At 36.8% G+C, this 19,456-nt stretch overlaps 3 protein-coding genes across 10 annotated transcripts; 2 read left to right on the top strand and 1 right to left on the bottom strand.

Annotated features, from left to right (window-relative positions):
- The first annotated feature begins 1,178 nt into the window (after positions 1-1,178).
- Positions 1,179-8,241, top strand: LOC139992116 (ADP-ribosylarginine hydrolase CG3568). 5 transcript variants are annotated; one of them, XM_072012677.1, is made up of 12 exons: positions 2,197-2,875; positions 3,767-4,031; positions 4,262-4,518; positions 5,064-5,336; positions 5,671-5,934; positions 6,078-6,247; positions 6,358-6,429; positions 6,848-7,134; positions 7,256-7,417; positions 7,488-7,598; positions 7,756-7,940; positions 8,038-8,241. In XM_072012677.1, exons 4-11 carry the CDS (start codon positions 5,076-5,078, stop codon positions 7,938-7,940), a joined length of 1,512 nt encoding a protein of 503 aa, XP_071868778.1. In that variant the 5' UTR covers positions 2,197-2,875; positions 3,767-4,031; positions 4,262-4,518; positions 5,064-5,075; the 3' UTR covers positions 8,038-8,241. The 5 variants fall into 5 exon arrangements, with proteins under 5 accessions (XP_071868781.1, XP_071868780.1, XP_071868778.1 ...); XM_072012679.1 differs by lacking the exon at positions 4,262-4,518 and having other exon boundaries at positions 2,195-2,875; XM_072012678.1 differs by lacking the exon at positions 3,767-4,031.
- On the top strand, positions 7,955-11,335 carry LOC139992318 (uncharacterized). Its single transcript, XM_072013056.1, has 5 exons — positions 7,955-7,963; positions 8,038-8,549; positions 8,946-9,247; positions 9,650-9,906; positions 9,977-11,335. Exons 1-5 carry the CDS (start codon positions 7,955-7,957, stop codon positions 10,679-10,681), a joined length of 1,785 nt encoding a protein of 594 aa, XP_071869157.1. The 3' UTR covers positions 10,682-11,335.
- On the bottom strand, positions 10,882-14,959 carry Hlh3b (Helix loop helix protein 3B). 4 transcript variants are annotated; one of them, XM_072012691.1, is made up of 4 exons: positions 14,836-14,959; positions 13,571-13,798; positions 12,765-12,976; positions 10,882-12,380 (listed from the first exon to the last, which is right to left on the bottom strand). In XM_072012691.1, exons 2-4 carry the CDS (start codon positions 13,793-13,795, stop codon positions 11,660-11,662), a joined length of 1,158 nt encoding a protein of 385 aa, XP_071868792.1. In that variant the 5' UTR covers positions 13,796-13,798; positions 14,836-14,959; the 3' UTR covers positions 10,882-11,659. The 4 variants fall into 4 exon arrangements, with proteins under 4 accessions (XP_071868792.1, XP_071868790.1, XP_071868791.1 ...); XM_072012689.1 differs by lacking the exon at positions 14,836-14,959 and adding an exon at positions 14,626-14,813; XM_072012690.1 differs by lacking the exon at positions 14,836-14,959 and adding an exon at positions 14,529-14,813.
- Positions 14,960-19,456: the final 4,497 nt, after the last annotated feature.

A 19,456-nucleotide genomic window follows, 5' to 3' on the forward strand; every position in this document is an offset into this window, starting at 1 on the left:
AAGCCATACCTAGACTTCGACGTTGCTGTGTATTAATGCTGAACAACAGTTTTAGCTTTTACTCTACGGATCGGGGATAACGGAGGGAAGGCACGACATACCAAAACTCCGTGTCGTGATCCCAAGCGAAACTTAAGAAGAAACTATCAAATATCAAGGTGAAGCGTACGAGGACAAACAGCCAATGACCAACAAATTATCATGAATGATTTGAGCAATTGTAATTCCTTACCATACACAGACTTTTAATACATAATTATATTATATATTAAAATACAAATCCAGCTAATCCATTAAGTACTACATACATGTAATCTAATAATAAATGAAACATTTGCATTGTGAAGTTAATTTAATTTGCTTTTAAACATCTTTATCTCGCAACTTCAGAAATTAATTGTTTTACAATACTAAATAACTATAAAGATATCGCTTAGTTTAATAACATGATCTAGTATTGAAAATGTTTAATATAATATCCGTCGATAGTGAAACGGTATAGATAAATCGAAGGGAATATGTCCAAGAAATAAATTTGTCTAAAGACCCGTTATACCCGGCAGTGAATAATTAGTAGGCACTCAGCGTACTTGTTTAAAAAGTCATTCAAACACAGTGGTCTCGAGCCGTTCCTGAGCCGTCGTAAAGAGAGAGGGACTAACTACTTGCCTACAAAATGGGGGTTCGGCGTACCGTACGTTCACCGTATGGTCTTCACCTCAGTTTTATCGACGTTCCTCCTCGTTTTTCTCGTTCCCTCTCTTTTCCTCGTTCTAATGATGTTTGACGCTCGCTTACGCTTATACGTCCATTGCATACCTTCCTACCATCCCTCACTCGATAACCGTGTCAACACCGAATTTCTGCCATACCATGCGAATTGACTGCAGCCGACCTCCTGCACAGGATTCGGAATATATCTGAAAAATCAATTGCAAACAAATTTTCATTACGTTATAGTAGCATACATAAATCTATGATTTATTTAAGATCCACGACTTTTTTTAAAATTCTTTTTAACTCTTTCATTCCTAACGATTACTATAAATCCGCATCCATGTAATAAACTGCACATACTAGCGCCGTCTAAAGTTAACGCTCAGTAAACGGTACCGATTGCGCGACGCCTGTAGCAACCTGTAGCACAGTCGGTGCCTTATAGTAATCGTGCTAATATTGCGTTTAATTACGTATTAGTAAAACGGTGTTTACGTTTTTTCCACTCTCCCAGTGTTTGTGTAATATTAATACAACATATATTCTACAATATATATATTAATACAATAACACAGAAAAAGCAAACTCCTGCAGAAGTACGTAAAAAAAGGTTAATGTAAGATATTTTTTAAAATAAGAGAATGGCGGCATCAAAGGGACCAATTGTCTATGAACGTATATCCTCAATGTGAGAACATACTTTGCTTTCGCCGATATACCAGAATGTAAATCGTAAAACCGGTTTTAAAGTCAAACGTGTCTCGAAAATTTTAGAGAAAGAAGGAGTGTTTAACGTCTTCGGTAGTGGACCAGATTCAGTGATAAATTTCATTACATAAGCACTTAGGATTCTTAAACTATGTGACAATTAGTGAGAAATTATACCGAAAGAGCTGTCGGTATCATTGTAATTACAACGATAGTCGTTAGATGGAACTCGTGTATACCGCGCAAAACGTGTTTAATTTAAATTGTCAGTTTATAATAAATAAAGTTTAAATTCTTTATTGTGCCATCTCTTTTACAGATATTATGTTATAAAGTATTTATAGTATTATATATTGTATATAATCAACAAGATAATATACATTTTCGTTACTTTTTTTAATAAAGCTATACTACAGCATATTTTTTTTATAAAAATATTGCCTAATAATTAATAATATTTTATAAAAATATTATTATTACATTTAATTTTTCCATATTTCATATTTTGTTTTACTAGATAAATTAATTTCATAACAAATATTTTTATGACAGGTGGTTATATTATCATTAAAATATTTTGTATGAGATAATTCTTTTCATTGTAAACATTTAAACCTATCAATGTAGTGAGCAGTATCGACTTATACTGCAACACGTCAATGGTGGACCAGGAGCCTTTTCTGGTGAAAGGAGTCAAAATGCGTAGAAGTACATAAGTATTATTATTGAACCTTCTTTTACAAAATTTAAAATTTGCTTGTAATTTATGTTCTAGTATCTCTAAAATAAGGCAATTGTTTCTATAGCTGCCCTCCCGCTCTCTGAATCCGCCACTGGAACACGTTAGTTTAGCAATCATCTTCCTTAAAGTACAGGTTTTTCTCACGGAATACTCGACCGATTGTACCTTCATTAACATCTTCCAACATAATGATCATTCAAATTCCATGCGTACTATTTAAATTCCATGACAATAAGAACATACTTATCCATTCTTCGATATCAGTTCCCATCACGAACAATTTCAAAGACCAACTTTACCATTACAATATCCAAAAAGCATCCATTATACTATCGAATTTGATAAATCGATCAAACAATGAAAGATATGGTCTATAAATCAATTTACTTAAATTTCCCGGTAACCATACATAAGGTCTACCACGAGAAAATGTGCGCAAGTACGAGCTATCAGACACGCATGTGTACTTTATTACTTTGTACCTCATGCACAAGTTTCGTTTTGCGTCTCGTCTCGTCCGGACGCATCACTCGATTGATCGCGAAACTCAGCCAACGGCATTCCGTCAATTTCGAGGGAAATTTCGTGAATGAAACAGCTGTATTGCGTTCTAAGCACATTGTTATTAGTAAACACCGTACACGTTTATCTTCTGAGAAACGCTTTAAAGCAAGCGGTATGTCACTGTTCGCCTGTTGCGTACGTCAGGTGAGTTTTGTTATTCCCGCCCGTAAATTAACGCGATCGATTGAGTATACATAAGTATTCTATACAGGATAATATATATGTATACAGTGAGTCACAGCCAAAATCGTACAACTTTTCCAATCGTACAACTTTTCCAATCGTACAACTGAATAACTTTCAAAGACTTGATTTTTCTTTCTTTCCTCCTTTTCTTTTTTTTTTTTTTTTTTTTATTTGAAAAGTTAAAAAGATCAGTTTGCTAGGTGACGTGTGAAAAGCTTTAAAAATTTCATCAAAATCGGTTAACGTCGTTATGAGCTACAAACGATTAAAAATGAGAATCGCAATTTTTCACGATTTCCCGCCTATAGCTAACCGTAATAAATTTAAATATGCTTACACCTTTCGATGCCTGTTTCCCCATCAAGCGAGTTTGATATTTTTAGCGCAGATATGTATAACTAACATAAACGTGTTCTTTAAATCTCCATTATAGGCCCCGATAGAAAAGTTGTAAAAGGTGACCTTCATTATTTCTTTCGCGATTTTAACCAACTGCAAGTTTTTCAACATTTTTTTGACACGTCATTTAGTAAACTAATTCTATTAACTTCTCAAAAAAGTCAAGTCGTCTAATTCGATTTTAAAAACGTTATTCTTATATTTCTAAGGGTGCACGAGTTAGACCGTGACACACTGTATACTTATCAGGAAATTCAAATAGCATCGAATAAACATATAGAAGAGAAACATGGTGTATTGTTATACATATTGAATCGTGTGCTCTATTTCGTTTATACGCGCTTCATTGTGCGCACTTTATTCGTTTGAAGAAGTTATTATTGGAAGGAAATATTTTTCTTATGGAGATGATGAATTATTGTTAATAATAGATTTTTTCTTTTGTTTTAGAAGGAATTAGTGAAATATGGTATTAAAGAAGTATTACGTCTTATGTTATCGTATCTTATCTTATCATCTTTTGTAATATACTTTATTTTCAAAAATAATATTTTTTAAGCCATTGTGTTTAAGAATCAATAGGATAGCAAAATTAAAATAAACAATCATTGTCAATCATTGTAATCGAATCATTAGAAGAGTGTATAACAGCGGCAAATGCGCAATTATAGCAAATCTACCAATATTACGTCTCGCTGACTCCAGCATTCATCACGTACGTGCGATTTGCTTGTTTGAATCCAATCTTGTGGCTTTATTTACATAGTGACGCGTAGCGTGTACTATTGTATTTGCAAAGTTCGTTTCATTTGCAATTAACGAAAATCTTAATAAATCGCTCGTTCCTATTTTTAAACAAACTATTTTCTCGATTCTTGAAATTCTTCTAAATAATTGTTAAAAATATCTTTCCATTGACGGAAATACCTTTCTTATTCTCTCTAGATAATAAATACAAGGGGAAACGATGTATATTGGAAATTGATTGAATTCAGAGATAAAAAGAACAATGAGAACAACAGCGTTTCATTGGAATTCATCAAAGACAGGCCGCAACTGGCAGAAGTTCGAACGAGTAACAGAACAAGAAGAAATCGCTTGTTTACCAGAAAATAAAAAAAAATCGGTGCTGTGTCGATTTTTCCATGGCCGCGGGCTAGCCTTAATTCTTGCTCACCCCTGTCGCTCAGGTGGCAGAATCGGTAAACAGAAAAATGAAGTTTACTTCGCGTTGCGGGGCTGTCGGGGGCTCGGAGCTCGTTCAGCGTAACTCGCTAGGGTGAACGGTTACATTTTCCGCTACTTAACGGATTTCATGCTCAAGTATCAAAGAGATCGCGTCCTTGCTCTAATCAGCGCGCGTATTAATAGAACGCGACTTTGGTTTTGCAAATTTTCTTAGGAACCTTGCGTGTCTCTATTATTCCGCGCAACTTGTAACGCTCCAGAAGAAACTTATTTGAAATATAGTTAAAGAAAAAAAAAAAGAAAAGAAATTACAAAAATGTCGTGTCTTCCCGATTGTAAGGGAAAAGTTAAGGATGACACGCTTCTGGTCAAGGGATTCGGTCGATCAACGTACAAAGGTTTAATTATACTCGAGCCGTTCTTTTTTTAAGTCGACCACGCTCGTCAGGTTTCAGAACCGTGATTTATCGATCCGAACGAGAATTTCACTCGGCATAAATCATCATCGCGTAAATATTTTCGAAGCCGTTTGATTTTTTGATTTTACATAATTTTACAGAATCAACGACAGATGGAAGATACTCGTCAACAGGTGTTGTTGAAGGAACCACCGGAAATATCGTGGGAGAACACGCTTGGCGCCCCGGATGGCGTTCCATTCGACGATGACACCAAGGAATTACTCAGAAGATGCATCGATGTATCGACATCCACACCCACCACTCTGCCGCAAATCATTGAGCGAAGCGAGGCGTTTCCTATAAACTTTCCTATTAACACCGTAAGATGTTCCACGCTGAGAGACAGGGGAATTAGCACAAGCACCCTTGAGGTTGGACTATTAAAATTTCTTACAAACTATCAGTTATTTTATAACACTGTCGTAATATCATATTTGTTTCTTTTCAATTCTTATTACTAAACTACGGATGTTTATGCATTCATGGAAGATTAGAGATTTATGGAAAATGCAAAGAATGCACATAGTATGCAAAAATATATAAAGTCCAAATTATAGTAATTTTAATAACGTTATAGTATTTAGTAGACGAAACAAATCTCTGCTTATGCTTGCGTTCATAAAAATTTAAATTTGCATAAACATCCGCGGTCTAAATTATTACTTCCATTATGTGTAAGATTTTACGAAGCAGATTCAATTGCAGATGAACGCGAATTCGGTTTATCCTGTGATACACGAAGCAATGTTACCATTGTTAGCTCGATGGTTGAAGCATAAACGGCTGTATGGTAGTGCAATCGAGAGAGCCATGTATAAAGATATGGGCTTGGTACAATTCATTCACCGTTTGCTAGAAAAGCGAGCCGTACACTTCTATGGATCTGATGATCGATGGAAATTAATCGACGGTAAGACAGGCGTGGACGGATGGGAAAATGTTGGCACAGATCACGAGAAAGAACCACTGGTTAGTTATCTGTCTTGCTTGAACATGGTAATTTTTTAGAAGATTACCTAAACATCTTTTAGTTTCATTGAATACAAGAATTTCATTAAAAATAGCTATTATTTTGGAAATAACCATACCCATTGAAATTTTGTTACTAATAGGTGTTAACGAAATGTTTGTCATACGATGAGATCAAATTGTCTGCGATGATGGCGATGTCTTCCCACACAGAATTCATAAACGACGGCTCGCGCGAGAACAGAGGCGTCGTGAGTACCGATCCAGACTCTGTACAGCAGAGAGGAGTCATTATAGGTGTCGTGGGAACAAGGTTTTCTATGTTTATTTAACGCTCATCGTTAATAAAGCTAAATATGTAAAAATATACTTACATATTTGTACAAGCTCATATTATTTACGCTTTCTGCTGATTGTTTGCAGATTTGAACGCCCACGCTTTATGGAATACCAGGACATCCTTATTACTCCTCTGCAAAACACTGTCGAGAATGGGTGAGTTGTAAACTTTATCATGCAGAATGCACAAATAGCTAATCTGTCATCTTGATTTTAATGTGTTCGTTTTTAACGTTCCTTTTGTAAATAATTTCTTTCTCACGTTGATGTTTAACGAGTCTTGTCTATTTGAGTGTTACAGACATTTGATAAAAGTTATAGCATATCCTTAATTAAATTGATCGAGTACTAATAGTTATTTGTTTTTCGTCGTGCGAAAAAGTTTTTCCAAAAGATTGTAAAAAATCATCTTGTGCGCGGCAACAGAATTCTGCAAAAATAACTAACAAAATTGTAGTTTAAAAAACGCTGTTCCATTACGTTATGACAAATGCTTATTCTATATTTAAAATGAAAATTATTTACATAGCATTTAATAAAGAATTGTGAATACTTGGTGATATCTGTATAACAGATACGGGCCGCAAACAGCTGGAAGCTCGGAAGAGATACGTGGGCTGCGAGTTTTGTGGGCCAAATTTTATGGCGAGGAATACCATCCGCTGTACGAGGAGACGCTGAAACGAATTAAATCAAAAGAAAACAGAAGATATCTCTCGTTGATAAGTCAAACAGTCTTCGACATCGAGAATTACATGAAAAGGACACTGCTCACCGTAGAAATCATACTTCTCGAAGCAAATACACGAGCGGAGAAACAAAACACGACTGCTTTCTTACACGTTGTCGGCTTTGGCCTCGGTTAGTAAGAAAAACTTCAAAATTCAAATTCAAAGTTATTTAACTTCGTGGAATATTTGTAATTCAACGTCATAACTTTATAAGCGTTATACATTTCCGTAATAAGGAAAAATATTTTCAGGGGTATGGAGACTTACTCAAGAGCAAGAAGTATATTTTTTAAAGACGTTCGAGATCGCCCTTAGGAAAATGAACAAGAAACTGAGATACGTATCCGATATAATGTTCGCATATTTCCAACAGCGGAAGTGCGGCGATGCTGGAAACGGAGATTATCTCGGAGGTTTGCTACCAATCTCAATTCTCGATTATTTAGCAGAAACAAATAGTACAAAGGATATATCATTTTCCAGATATAAGAATTCACTTCGCTCTCAGGGAACCTCATAGCAAACTGTTCAGAGCCTCGGACGCGAATAAACTTCTCGTAGTGACGTACGCGTGGGATGGAAACGCGTTGCCAGGTTGTCGAAAAATTTCCATTAATTAAAATCATGTTTGTCATTAATAATAATAATAATAATAATAACAGCTTCGTAATTTTAAGCGTGTTTTCCATTAAAATTATCGTTAAATCTAATTACGCAGAGTGGTTGCTAAAATCAATCGCTTAACTCGTAGGAAACGAATTCTGGAGCGGGCATTTGACATCGAGTGGAGATTCAGCGGCAGCGTGTAGTACTCAGATCGCAGAATTGCATACTTTCAGAATAAATCCTCGAGCATGTGGAGCCAGCTTGCACATTGCATCTGCGCAGCATGGTATTTTGCACATATCGGATTACGCGAAGCTACACCTTGCTTAGGTGAATTATCTTTCATGTTAATCGTAATTGGTCGATAATCATCGATGATCGGTAAAGGAGTATAACAATAACGAGGATTTACAACTTCTAAATCCAGGAAAGGGCTGGCCCATTGGGCACCGGTCAGCGAAGACCATCACGATCTCCACGTAGTCAAAGAAGTCGTAGCGCAGATGTCGATTGCTTGAAGAAATATACAGAAAGACGAGTCGAGGAGAGAAGGCACACAGAGATACCGGATACGAGCAAGCTCGATCCTTCCAAATGGGTCCCACTACCGAAAAATATCACGCGAATCCAACCAGCGTTGAAGAAAGCGCAACAGTCGTTAAGAGACGAAGAGAAACGACGTTCGGTGTCGAGCGAAACCGAGGAATCCATAGCGGATAGCACAACGGACATGGGTACACCAAAGAAATTGTCTCCTACGAAAGAAGAAGAAACGACGAAGGAAGCCGAAGGAAAGAAAAACGATACGTCCTCGCCAGCCTCGTACAGACAGACGGCCGGCAGAAGTCATAGCACGGACGTCAGCCACTTAAAGAAAGAGAAACTAGTCGAAGAACGAAGGCATACGGAATGCAGCGACCCCAGAACGATCGCGACGAGGTTGACAGAGCACATTTTCCTAGTCAAAAAGAAACCAATGCCGTGAACGAATCGATTAAAGCCGCGTACACTCGTGATAAATACCGAGGTGTTGCACTAATTGTATTAATCACTAGAGGTTAACTATATTGTCATGAAAATTATATGTACATAGAATAGTAATAATTTAATGTCGGTCGTTGTGTGGATAGAAATGTATATGGCACAACACCAAAAAGAACAAAAAATAATAATGATAATGCAGCTCTCGTTTATTCGGTAAATATAATGCATACGTATAATATGTAAGAGGAATAAGATAAAAAACAAAACGTTTGATTAACTGACCATTTCTGGCGCTTAAACAAAATGTATCGAGTCTCGACACACTGGATTTCTGATACCAAATACCTTTAGGTGGCTACCGCAAATTAACACCTCAAGGTTCCGCTACGATGCATCCCCGTTCGCAAGGATCAGCAACAGCTGCGAAATCACGAAAAACGCCGCGACCAGATGGATGACGTTCGTCAAGAATCCATCCCCTTGTCCAATACCGCGAATGAACACGGAAAGAAAGCCTTCCGCGACGGAAGCGTGTCACGCGACTGATGGATCACAGCTTAAAAGTGTTAAAAGCGAATCGCCCAAGTGGGAGCCGCTGCGAAAATTCGCGCCAATGGCGTCGAAGACCAGTGCCGAGTCTAGTCCAAGACAAGGTAATCAATATAAGTACGATTCTTGCAAGAGGAACTTCAGACTCAAATTGTTCTGGAAAGGATGTTCTCTCAATTGGATACGACCCCAGGAAAAAGTTCAAAGTCTTATATATCTTATATCTAAGCGTCGTCAAGCTTTAGTCATCATTGAATAATTCGCTCCAATACTTAAACATTTGGCAATGTGTGATTTTTGTAAACTCTAAATGTAGTTTACTTATAATCGATTAGCCACCTGCATCTGAAATTACAGTTATGTTTATTTTACGTATAGACCCACCACCGCACCAAATTTTATTGAAATTGGGGGGGGGGAGAGAAGTCTGAAGCTGTTCTTGTTAGAAAAGATACGGAAAAATTTACATTGTTCCAAATATGGGAAATTAACATAATTAATTGCAGATAAATCGGACTCGAATCCAAATTCGCCAACGACAAAGCGTTCCCCTGACGCCAATGAACAATCGAAAAGGCTTACCCAACGCATGCGAGATCTTTACGACTTCAAAACAGAAAACGAGTGGCCGAAAAGGGCGATAAATGCTCGATGTGGGAATACGTGGATAAGTAAAAGCAGCAGCGAAGAGGAAAGGACTAATCTATCGGCTCGTAGAAATAGCCAAGATTTGGAGTTCAATGACAGAATGAACGTGATCAAGGTAAGCATAAACTATAGAACACATTCCAGTCCTATACATTCTTATTGCATTCTTATTGAAAATGTCGCAGCTGAAGGATACGAAGGTACAGTCTTACCACCAAGAATCCAAACGACCAAGGACTCCAAAGAAAGATGGACCACATCCAAGTACTTCCTCCGACATTTACAACAGCGAGTACGAGGAACGTTTAAGAAAGTTTAACGAGAGACTCCGATACAGCGAAGATCTAGGTTTGGCGAAGCCAAAGATCAAGGAAAGGCGAACCTACTCCGATGACTACGACGAAAAAGCTCGTCGTGCATCCACCCGATCAAATACAGGAAGCTCGGTGCGCTCGACGCGGACAGATTCGATTCGACTGACGCGTGCTGAAGGTTCGATTCGATCGGTGAGATCGACACGCTCGGAAGATTCACCAAGAAGTCGATTTCAAGCCGAGAAGAAGAGACCTTCGGATGCTAGTACCAAATCCAGGGGAAGTTATGCTGAAGTATCTCCTATAACTCCTACGAAAAAAGAGTCCCGCCCAAGCGACGCGAGTTACGTTAGCGTGGCCAACTATTCGGCTAAAAGAGCAAGCGTAGACTGCAAGAGCAGCAGACAAATGGTGGAACTTCCGCCACGAAGAGCTTTCAGTCAAACGGAAGAGAGACCAGCGACGCCTGTTCCGCCGATAGAATGGAACGACGATCGTTACGCAGCTGCTCGTCTCAAACAGACCTCCGAACGCCAGAAGAGGGACAGTACGAGATATAAAGTGTACCTGACGTAAGATGGGTGGAAAAATGGTTATTTTTGATTAACACGATGAATAAGTAGAAACTTCGTCGATGTATCGAGGACGTTTTTGAAAAAATCGATTCCTCGGTGAATTCTCTTCGACAGAACTGATTATTTGTGGGGAGTTATAGATATAAAAAATGTTGTGAGAGAGTTGATCAAAGGTAGACGAGATATAAAAAGATACGTGAGTTTGATAAATTTACGTTCAATAATTTATTTCGTCAGCCCGTGATCGTTAGTAAGACAGTTGTTCTAGTCAAATGTTACACACGTAGTCGTTGGAAGTTCACCAGCACCTGAAATTCTCCCTTTTGCCACAATTCGGTGTCAAATGTTTGAATATGTGTGCCGTACGCCGGAAATGGTGTTTTATATATGGAGGATTCTTGTAAGAGTATAATTTATGACGATATCGTCGAACGGTATGCAGCTATTCAATCATGATTTTGAAAGGAATCGATATGCTTTATGAAGTTTCAAATGAAACTGATTTTCAATAATTATTGTACGACGTTGAAAAACATTGCATTACTTCATGTACGATCGCGACAGAATGCAAAACGTAAAAGAAAAGTGTACCTAATGCCGTACAAGTAATATGTAATACGATTTAACTAATAAAATATTCTTTAAAAAAAAAAAAGATGACATCTCAATCATCTTGATTTTACACAAAGAAACATCACGATCCTTTGTATCTTAAACTCACGGTACTATCAAAACAACTTATTCTAGACTAGATTGCACTTAAAAAACGAACTTACAATTTTGTAACTTACGATCCTATCCCGAATAACAAACCCGTAAATTAAACCATAAACGAACGAGTAAATTAGGTCTAATTTATCGAAATCGAAGTTATCTCTTAAAATTACGGGATTTCAAACATATCGATCGATTACTCCTGCAAGAACAGTTTCAATTGATGAAAGAAAGTTATTTTCAAAAGTTCATACGATCTTCCATCTTATTTACGCTCGATATTTCGAAAATCGCTACGAAATCCTGCACTGGAGTCTTTAACGAACATCTTTACCCTCTTCCTTGTGGGTATCCCGTGCACGGAGGACGTCAGAGGTTTACAATCTCTGCTTTGTCCGGATAACTGTTCCTCATCCTCTTTCTCGATTTTTGGCCTCTTCTGGCCGGAATTTACCGCACTTGCAGTAATAGTGGACGCGCTACTCGTTACAGAAACACTCGGCGAACAATTTGTTAGACTACTCGAGCTAGTTACGACCTGAGCGTTTATTTGAGGCGACTTTGGAAAGGTAGAAGATCGCGAACCAGACAAAGATCGCGTCAAACTTCCGTTGGTCAACACAGTTGGCGGAAGAGGATTTTGTGCAACGACCGTTGACGGTGTCATGCTTCTTTTGCACGCAGCATTTGTTATACTGTGACCAGAAGGCGCGATCATTAACAAATTGTTTCCGTTCTTATCACACACTACGTGAGATATCGAATGCTGTAGTTGTTTTTGGCTACTGAAGCTCGTTCTGTACGCGTGGTTCTCGCTTGTATGCTTCTCCTGCTTCAAGTATGATGTCGAGGATTTTACGAGATAGCCCGTTGAATTGTGAGTGGCAAGATTAGGCTCGCATTTGATCCGGACCTCGTGTTGCGTCACTTCGTTTCGTTCTTGCGCCTTTTGCCATTCCAGAACGTTGCTTAGCAGTCGTATGTACCTAGAAAATATGGAGTTTTAGATCATGGAGTAAATATTGTTGATATTATTATAATAGTAAATATTGTTACTATTTATGAAAAATGTATGTTACTATTTATGTAGCACATAGAACGTAGAATATCAGATTGAAGCACATAGGTCTATAATAGCGAGCAATTTTCGAAATCTCTCACTTCGAACACAAAAAATAACACAATTTATGCTTGTGCTTGCACTATCTTTGACAATTAATTTGTTAGACTGTTAAGTCGCTATAAACAAAGAATAAGTTTCATTGTTCATATGTGATACTGTAAAATAGTATAAAAGGATATGTACATATATAATTGTGCACTCACAGTCCAACAATCAGCGATATAAATTATTTATTGTTAAAATTTACCGAATCGCCATTCGCAAGATCTCATTCTTAGATAGTTTCTTATCCGGTGGATGAGTAGGCACCAATTTTCGAAGCTCGGCAAAGGCTCCACTAACATTCTGCTGTCTCCAACGTTCACGGCTGTTTGTAAATAACTTTCGAACTCCCAAAGTCCCTACACGAGAAGTTGGTGAACCGAGGTGACCACTGCCTGAAGACGAAATGCCGTCTAGCTATGAAATTATTAGGAATTTTAAGGATCATCGGAACGCAATTTTTCAATCGTATACATTTATAAATAGATTATGAGTATTTATATAAATTCATATTTTTACTAGAATTTCAATAAATAAATGAAATCTACACAGAGATTTATGTCACTCAATATAATAACAAGTATTATACTTTGAATATTTTATATGTTTTTGCATATTATATGCATCTGTCAATTTTTGTGTCTATAAATTTTCCATAAATGCATAAACAATCCGCAATCTATTTATAAAAATTCTACTGTCACGCGTTTATATCGGCGATTAAGCTATTAAAGACTAAACAGTATATAAATTACCATAATTTTATGAACACTCCAATTTCTTTAAATTTCATAAAGTTACGTAGAATCTTTGGGTAGAGAAGATAACGAGGAAAAAAATATTAAATAAATCCTTGGAACGCCACAATGATGAAAAGCAGTCTTTGATACAGTAAACTGATTGAAAGAGAAACTACGTTATCACAACGTTGGCCCATAGTTTAATGAGTTAAACTATCGAGCGATTTGTCAGCGTAATTTGCAATTAAGATCAATTAGAATTTCTGCTCACGGAATTGTTGCGATCTCGCCTTTTCTTGCCTTGGTCCTCTTCCTCATCGGTGTCATGGGAATAAAATTCATCCGAGAGCGTCGCTTCCTCCTCCGTGTCTCTCGACGTGCCAGAAGAATCGCCGACTTCCTCCGCGAGTTCTCCTTCGCCGGACAATATTGACTCCGCTGGAGAACCGTTCTCCGTGTCCACCGTTCCTCCAGCGCAGCCATTGTACGTCAGCATCGACTGCAATTTATTAATTAGACGTCTCGACTTCACTCGAATCATTCGTTGCAAGTTTTAACGCTACACCTTCCAACGATCATACGGTGGCTTCTATTAAACGTTCAGGTGGATTGCTTTGACCTTTTAATGTTTTTTCGAGGCTTTTCTAGTCGCCTGACTAGAACAAACGATAGATGACAAAAGTCGCGGGAAATCTGAATGAATTATCGCTCACGAAATTAGACTATATAGGCGCCAACAGGATACTCCTATCGCGATCTCCCTCCGCGCTTTCGTCCCTGACATTCAATAGATCTACGTCCGTGCATGGATGAGTTATTCTGTTGCACGAATCAAAGAGTTTATTTATTCCGTGAGGAAGAAATAATTATTCAGTCATTTTTTACGGGCAGTTTCCATAGGTCTTCGAACACGAAGATACATTTATGTGCAAAAGTATCGGGAAATATCCATAGAATTTAGAAACTTTCGAGTACACAGAACTTTGTTTATATTAACTCATCGAGGATAGATATTTTGTATAACCGATAGGAGCCCAATAAATAGAAGTTCATGTTCAACCGACAGGTGTTCGTTTGATCAGACACTAACTACAATTTTGTTGCAATAAGTGGAGCTCGTGTAAGCGAAGATCTACTAGATCGATGTTAAATCACAATCGAAAAAGAATATATATATATGTTGACTATTGAATAGTTTGTACGATGTCCTGCGTGATTGTAACACTTACACGTGAACTTTTTAACTCGATAACACTACACTCTTGATAAAAGTTGAAAATTATTAACACGAGATATTAATAATTTTTACACCACAGTAAACCTTACCATGTCTAAAGTTTAAAATCTAACTTCATTTATTTTCATGTAGACGACTAGTTTTGTAAAATGTTGATAGAACTTTCTCTTTATAAAACGGATTATGACGAGTCGTGGACACTTTGTCGACAAATTTTGCAAGGTTACTGTCGTAGCTGATGCTAAACCGACTGACGAGTCCAGACGGGCAGAATTAACTAACAGAAAGTGCAGTACAACCCCCGAGAAAATGAATTTTAGGAAGGCGGAGCGCAGGCTTCATGGGTGGAGCTCCTCTCTGGACCGTCCCATACTGTTCCATGCGTATCCCTCCAAACACCCTTAGGTCGTTGTTAGATCCCTAGGTATCAGACGAATACGATGAAAATAAAAAATATCGATTACTCCTAGTCCAGTGTGAAAAATATTACAGTAACAAGTATTCTAAATATTTCTCTAAATATTTCTCTAAATACAATCATGATAATATAAATACAATTCAACGCGATAAAGGATTTATAACTTAATTTTAAATAGCGCAAGATATAATCATTTCTTTGTTTATGTATTATTATAAGTATTACTTATTATATCTCTTATTTTACATATGGAAAATTGTGTAATCGTATACAATTTTTGAAATTATATAAATTATGGGTTACGAGTATTTAAATATCTTACGCGTAATATTTAAGAGCCTTCTATATTCTCGTACATATCATCCAATTATTTTGATATCCGAATAGTCCGTTACCCGAACCGTTACTAGCAATTCGTTTTCGTACAAAGCGTGTATGCTTTTCTCTGTACGAGCAGATGAATCCTGATAATAACAATTTAGTATGAAACTAACAGCACACAGTTAAACAATAGTGAGTGAGTAAAAAAGATATTGATATTTAATTCTTGATATCAAAACCAAATATTATATAAAACAATTAAAAGCTGGAAAACATAGCAAAATTAGTTAAAACGCATGTGAGTGAGCTACAATTTTTAACTTACTTACATTGAAAATTTTGTATAATTTAATATCCAAAAATATAAAATCCTTAAATATTCTAAAAAAATTTGTTTTTACTTCTACTTGAATAAATGAAGTTTACTATCGGAAAATTTCATTTTTCGGACACTTACACCTTCCTTCCTAACAATATCTTTACTTTGAAAAGTTTCTACCTCCCAAGTTCCCAAACAATTAGATTCTTATTAGCCGAGCCCCACAAAGTCAACGGGGGACAGGGAGGTGTAAAAAAAAAAAGGGAGCGTTGTTTAATACACATTAGGGGTTGAGAAGCCCTAGCCGTTGTCAAGTGGCCACCAGTCACGAACTGTTTTATTGTGACACCTCCGGAGGGTGCTACAGATTTTCCAACAGGACGAATCCGGAGGGTGTCATCGTGCGATCCCGATTAAATGATTAAATCTGCAATCGTGATCATTCGAGCGCTATTACCGTCCTATCTGCGTGGGAGCTAACTGTAATTTCGCTTAGACTTATTGTCAATATGATTATGGAAAACAGTTGTTTGCAACGAAACGACTATATAATAAATTATTGAATAGAGATAGTCATTGTTAGATGGTGGATGAACATGCGAATTCTGATGCATTTAAAGGAAATTTAAAGATGCAAAAATGCATAGTACGCATATAAAAAGTACAATATTCGTTATAATAGAGTAAATATACAAAGTACATGAATATCCGCAGTCCAGCCATTACGTTATTGTGTCAAGAATGTCAGATAATTGTATAATTTAATAGAATTGATTCATTAGACGAATGTTTATTAAATGAACTGAAACACGAAGTGACGAAAGAATAATGTATCATTATTTTACGTATCTTAACGCTATTGAAAAAGAACGATAGTATTTTTAAGCTTTACAGCGTGTTTGAGTGATTCGAGGAGAAAATGAAGTTCAGTATGCGTTTGATAATGTTGGCGATTAGATAAGGCACGAGTCGATGTTATTTATCATTTAATTGTATGAGAAGCATGAGACATCTTCGAAACAGATGTTAATGGGATGAAACAGGAAGAAGGTGGAGACAGATTTAGTCACAAGTCTCTATGCACATGACGCACCGATAACGAAAGAACGATTTCATACAAAACTCTTCTTTCTTCATTGTTGTTGAATTAAACGACAGAACAAAGAACTCATTGCAACTTGCTTCTGCAATTTCTGAACTTTCATATACGCAAAATGTAAAAAGAAGAGGAAATGAAATGTTAATCGTGATTTAAACATATCTGAACTTTGTTAAATACAGAAACAATGTTATGAGAGTGATTTAAAAGCGTATATCTTTTAACGCCACTATTAGGATCCCGCTTTTTAACTGTATCGGCACCTTAATCTGAAAATAAAAGGCGTATAAGCGACACGTGCGTCACCCTTGAATGCAGTCGCGTGCCTTATTCGTAAAGTTTGAGGGGTAATTTTTTTTTCATTCTTCGTTAATCCATTATTGCGGCCGCGTATGGTCTATGATACTGTTCCAACAAAGAAGTGTGGCAAAATATGAATAAATAACGTCGATACGTATCTTTACACACGATGAATTCGTTTCTAGGAAAGTTTATTGCACGTAACATTTTATATAGGTACCCGTACACAACGAAGATGAAAAATGAAAAAATATAAATTATATTCGAGTTTCGCGTAATTTATGGCTATTGAAGGTTCATACGTCTATCGATAAATTCCCATCAAACTTATAAAAGCACCCTAAAAAAATCAGCAACTATGGTACAGTTAGAAAAAATCGTATGGGGTGAGTTTTGTAGCGGTTTCCCACAGGTTTAGCGACAATACAGCTCAATTTGTGCGTGCCAATGAATACGAATTAGGTATTAGAATTATTTCCCGTGAAATATACTCTCTGTGGCCATCGAACATCGATAAAATCGCAACCACGTATGCATGCATCAAAAAATTACTGAAAGAAAATCATAGGCTAATATTTTCCACTTGGACCTATGAACCTTTTCGATATTACGAAATGTGTTCTTAAAAATTACTATGCAACGTATTAGTTTGGTAAAGATTATTAATCCCTTAAAAATGATTAACAAATTAATATCACCGTGCAACTGTCTTTTCTTCCATTATAGAACGATGCAAAATGTAAGAACACACAGATTTATAAGTATGAAAATGCTATTGACGATCATGTTGCGAATTAGATACGAATTATTAACAGAGACCGATATCTGAAATCGGTGAACTAGCATAGAAAAACTACCCAGGAATGGTATATGGTCGAATACATAGAAGAATTATCATTGGCAGGCTGTGCCAATAGAAAAGAGGCGTGTCGCCGGGTTTGCGCAGTGTCCCATGAAACGTCAACGCGTTCAAATAGGATACCCATACCAGACTGAGCCGCAGGAGCACAACGACAAGAGTGGAAGGAGGACATGAAGGGCACGGGGATGAAATCAATTTTCGTTATCGCCGTCAACCAGTCGCCCCATATTAATTCCATTATTAGTGTTTGTTTTCCACGTGTGTATCCTACCAGACGATAATTGTAGATTCGTTCTGAAATTATCCAAATTCTTGTATACGATACAAGAACACGAAAAATTAGTCATTCGTCGCACTTTCCTACTAAAACAGGGATACGAAGTAAATAAATTTTCAATTTAACTAACTACACATTTATATATAGCGCTTTCAACGCATAGCAATTTATAGCATAGAGATATTACTACATTTTGAAAAAGTGATTTGCTTTTGATTGTAATTTTGAGGTAGCTTTTATTGACTTATTCGAGTTATTGGAAGTGCATTCTTATTGAAGCAGCTCTTTCATTTCACGTTATAAAACACGCATGATCCGAATGAATCAACAGATTTATAGTAAAGTAATTAGAATATAAAAGCAATGGAAAGCGTTCAAGTTATACTTGATATCAGGAAATGTCCGAATATGTACTTATAGTCGATAATATACACGACGCTTAACACATCATAATTAATACATGTCGTATACCGTAACTCCTTTTAATCCATTAAACAGACAACGTAAATTTATTGAAGTATACTACGAACAGTAGCAAAGTGTCATCAAATGCGATTTAGATAATTCTATCGTCCAGTCGATTTTTCATTATAGCATACGGATATATAACAAAAAACTACTTATATAGCTTTTCATAATTTGCTTAAACTTTCTGTAATTATATCTTCTAAAAACACGAAAGCCTGTTTTTTCGTTGAAGTCTCGAATCTCTGTTGTTACAAGAAAAGACAGATAAGATATCCTTTGGTAATATTCCGAGATGAGTATCGAGCAAGGACGTCCGCAATACAAGAACGACGTGTGGTGGGTGAATTCTCTTCAAAAAGTCATTGAAGCCACGGAGGCTGCGCGAAGCACGAGTGTTCGGTGCTGATAAGGGATGCTCCGCCCTCGAAACCCCTAGAATCGTCCTCTCGCTACCCTTCGGCCATGGAATAGCAGGGTCAAGTTGTCGGGACTCTCTTGCATCGACATGAAGTATTAATCTGACGGATTAGGAGGAGAGATAGGACGGAGATTAATTTTTAAGATGTTGAAAGACGTAAAGGATTACCCTGGGACGTTTAATTAGGACTGATTCGGTCACGCTATCGTCTTTTATACGAAGAAAGCAAGTTTGTTACAAAGTTTTTTACTACTTTTAATTGAGCGTGTTTTTTTAAGCGAAAGTGAATAAAAGAGTTATAGCGATCGATACAATTACTTGGATTTTTTTATTGAAAATATAAATAATCTGTATAATCTAGTCGAAATTAATATCATTGAAAGTAGGAATCATAATAAGTAGGAAAGTCGTAATAACGTTGGTTGATAAACGGATATT

Source organism: Bombus fervidus, chromosome 11 (assembly GCF_041682495.2).
Source record: "Bombus fervidus isolate BK054 chromosome 11, iyBomFerv1, whole genome shotgun sequence".
NCBI lineage: Eukaryota > Metazoa > Arthropoda > Insecta > Hymenoptera > Apidae > Bombus > Bombus fervidus.

Bases quoted from the DNA above. Each gene is read 5' to 3' on its own strand.
- LOC139992318 (XM_072013056.1), top strand. The intron at 8,550-8,945 runs GTTGACAGAGCA...AAATACCTTTAG, and splicing joins CCCAGAACGATCGCGACGAG to GTGGCTACCGCAAATTAACA. The intron at 9,248-9,649 runs GTAATCAATATA...AATTAATTGCAG, and splicing joins CGAGTCTAGTCCAAGACAAG to ATAAATCGGACTCGAATCCA.
- LOC139992116 (XM_072012676.1), top strand. From the start codon at position 2,525: ATGAAAGATATGGTCTATAAATCAATTTACTTAAATTTCCCGGTAACC. The intron at 6,248-6,357 runs GTTTTCTATGTT...GATTGTTTGCAG, and splicing joins ATAGGTGTCGTGGGAACAAG to ATTTGAACGCCCACGCTTTA. The intron at 7,135-7,255 runs GTTAGTAAGAAA...AAATATTTTCAG, and splicing joins CGTTGTCGGCTTTGGCCTCG to GGGTATGGAGACTTACTCAA.
- Hlh3b (XM_072012688.1), bottom strand. From the start codon at position 13,840: ATGATTCGAGTGAAGTCGAGACGTCTAATTAATAAATTGCAGTCGATG. The intron at 12,977-13,570 runs GTGAGCAGAAAT...ATAATTTCATAG, and splicing joins GGCGAGATCGCAACAATTCC to CTAGACGGCATTTCGTCTTC. The intron at 12,381-12,764 runs GTAAATTTTAAC...CATATTTTCTAG, and splicing joins ATCTTGCGAATGGCGATTCG to GTACATACGACTGCTAAGCA.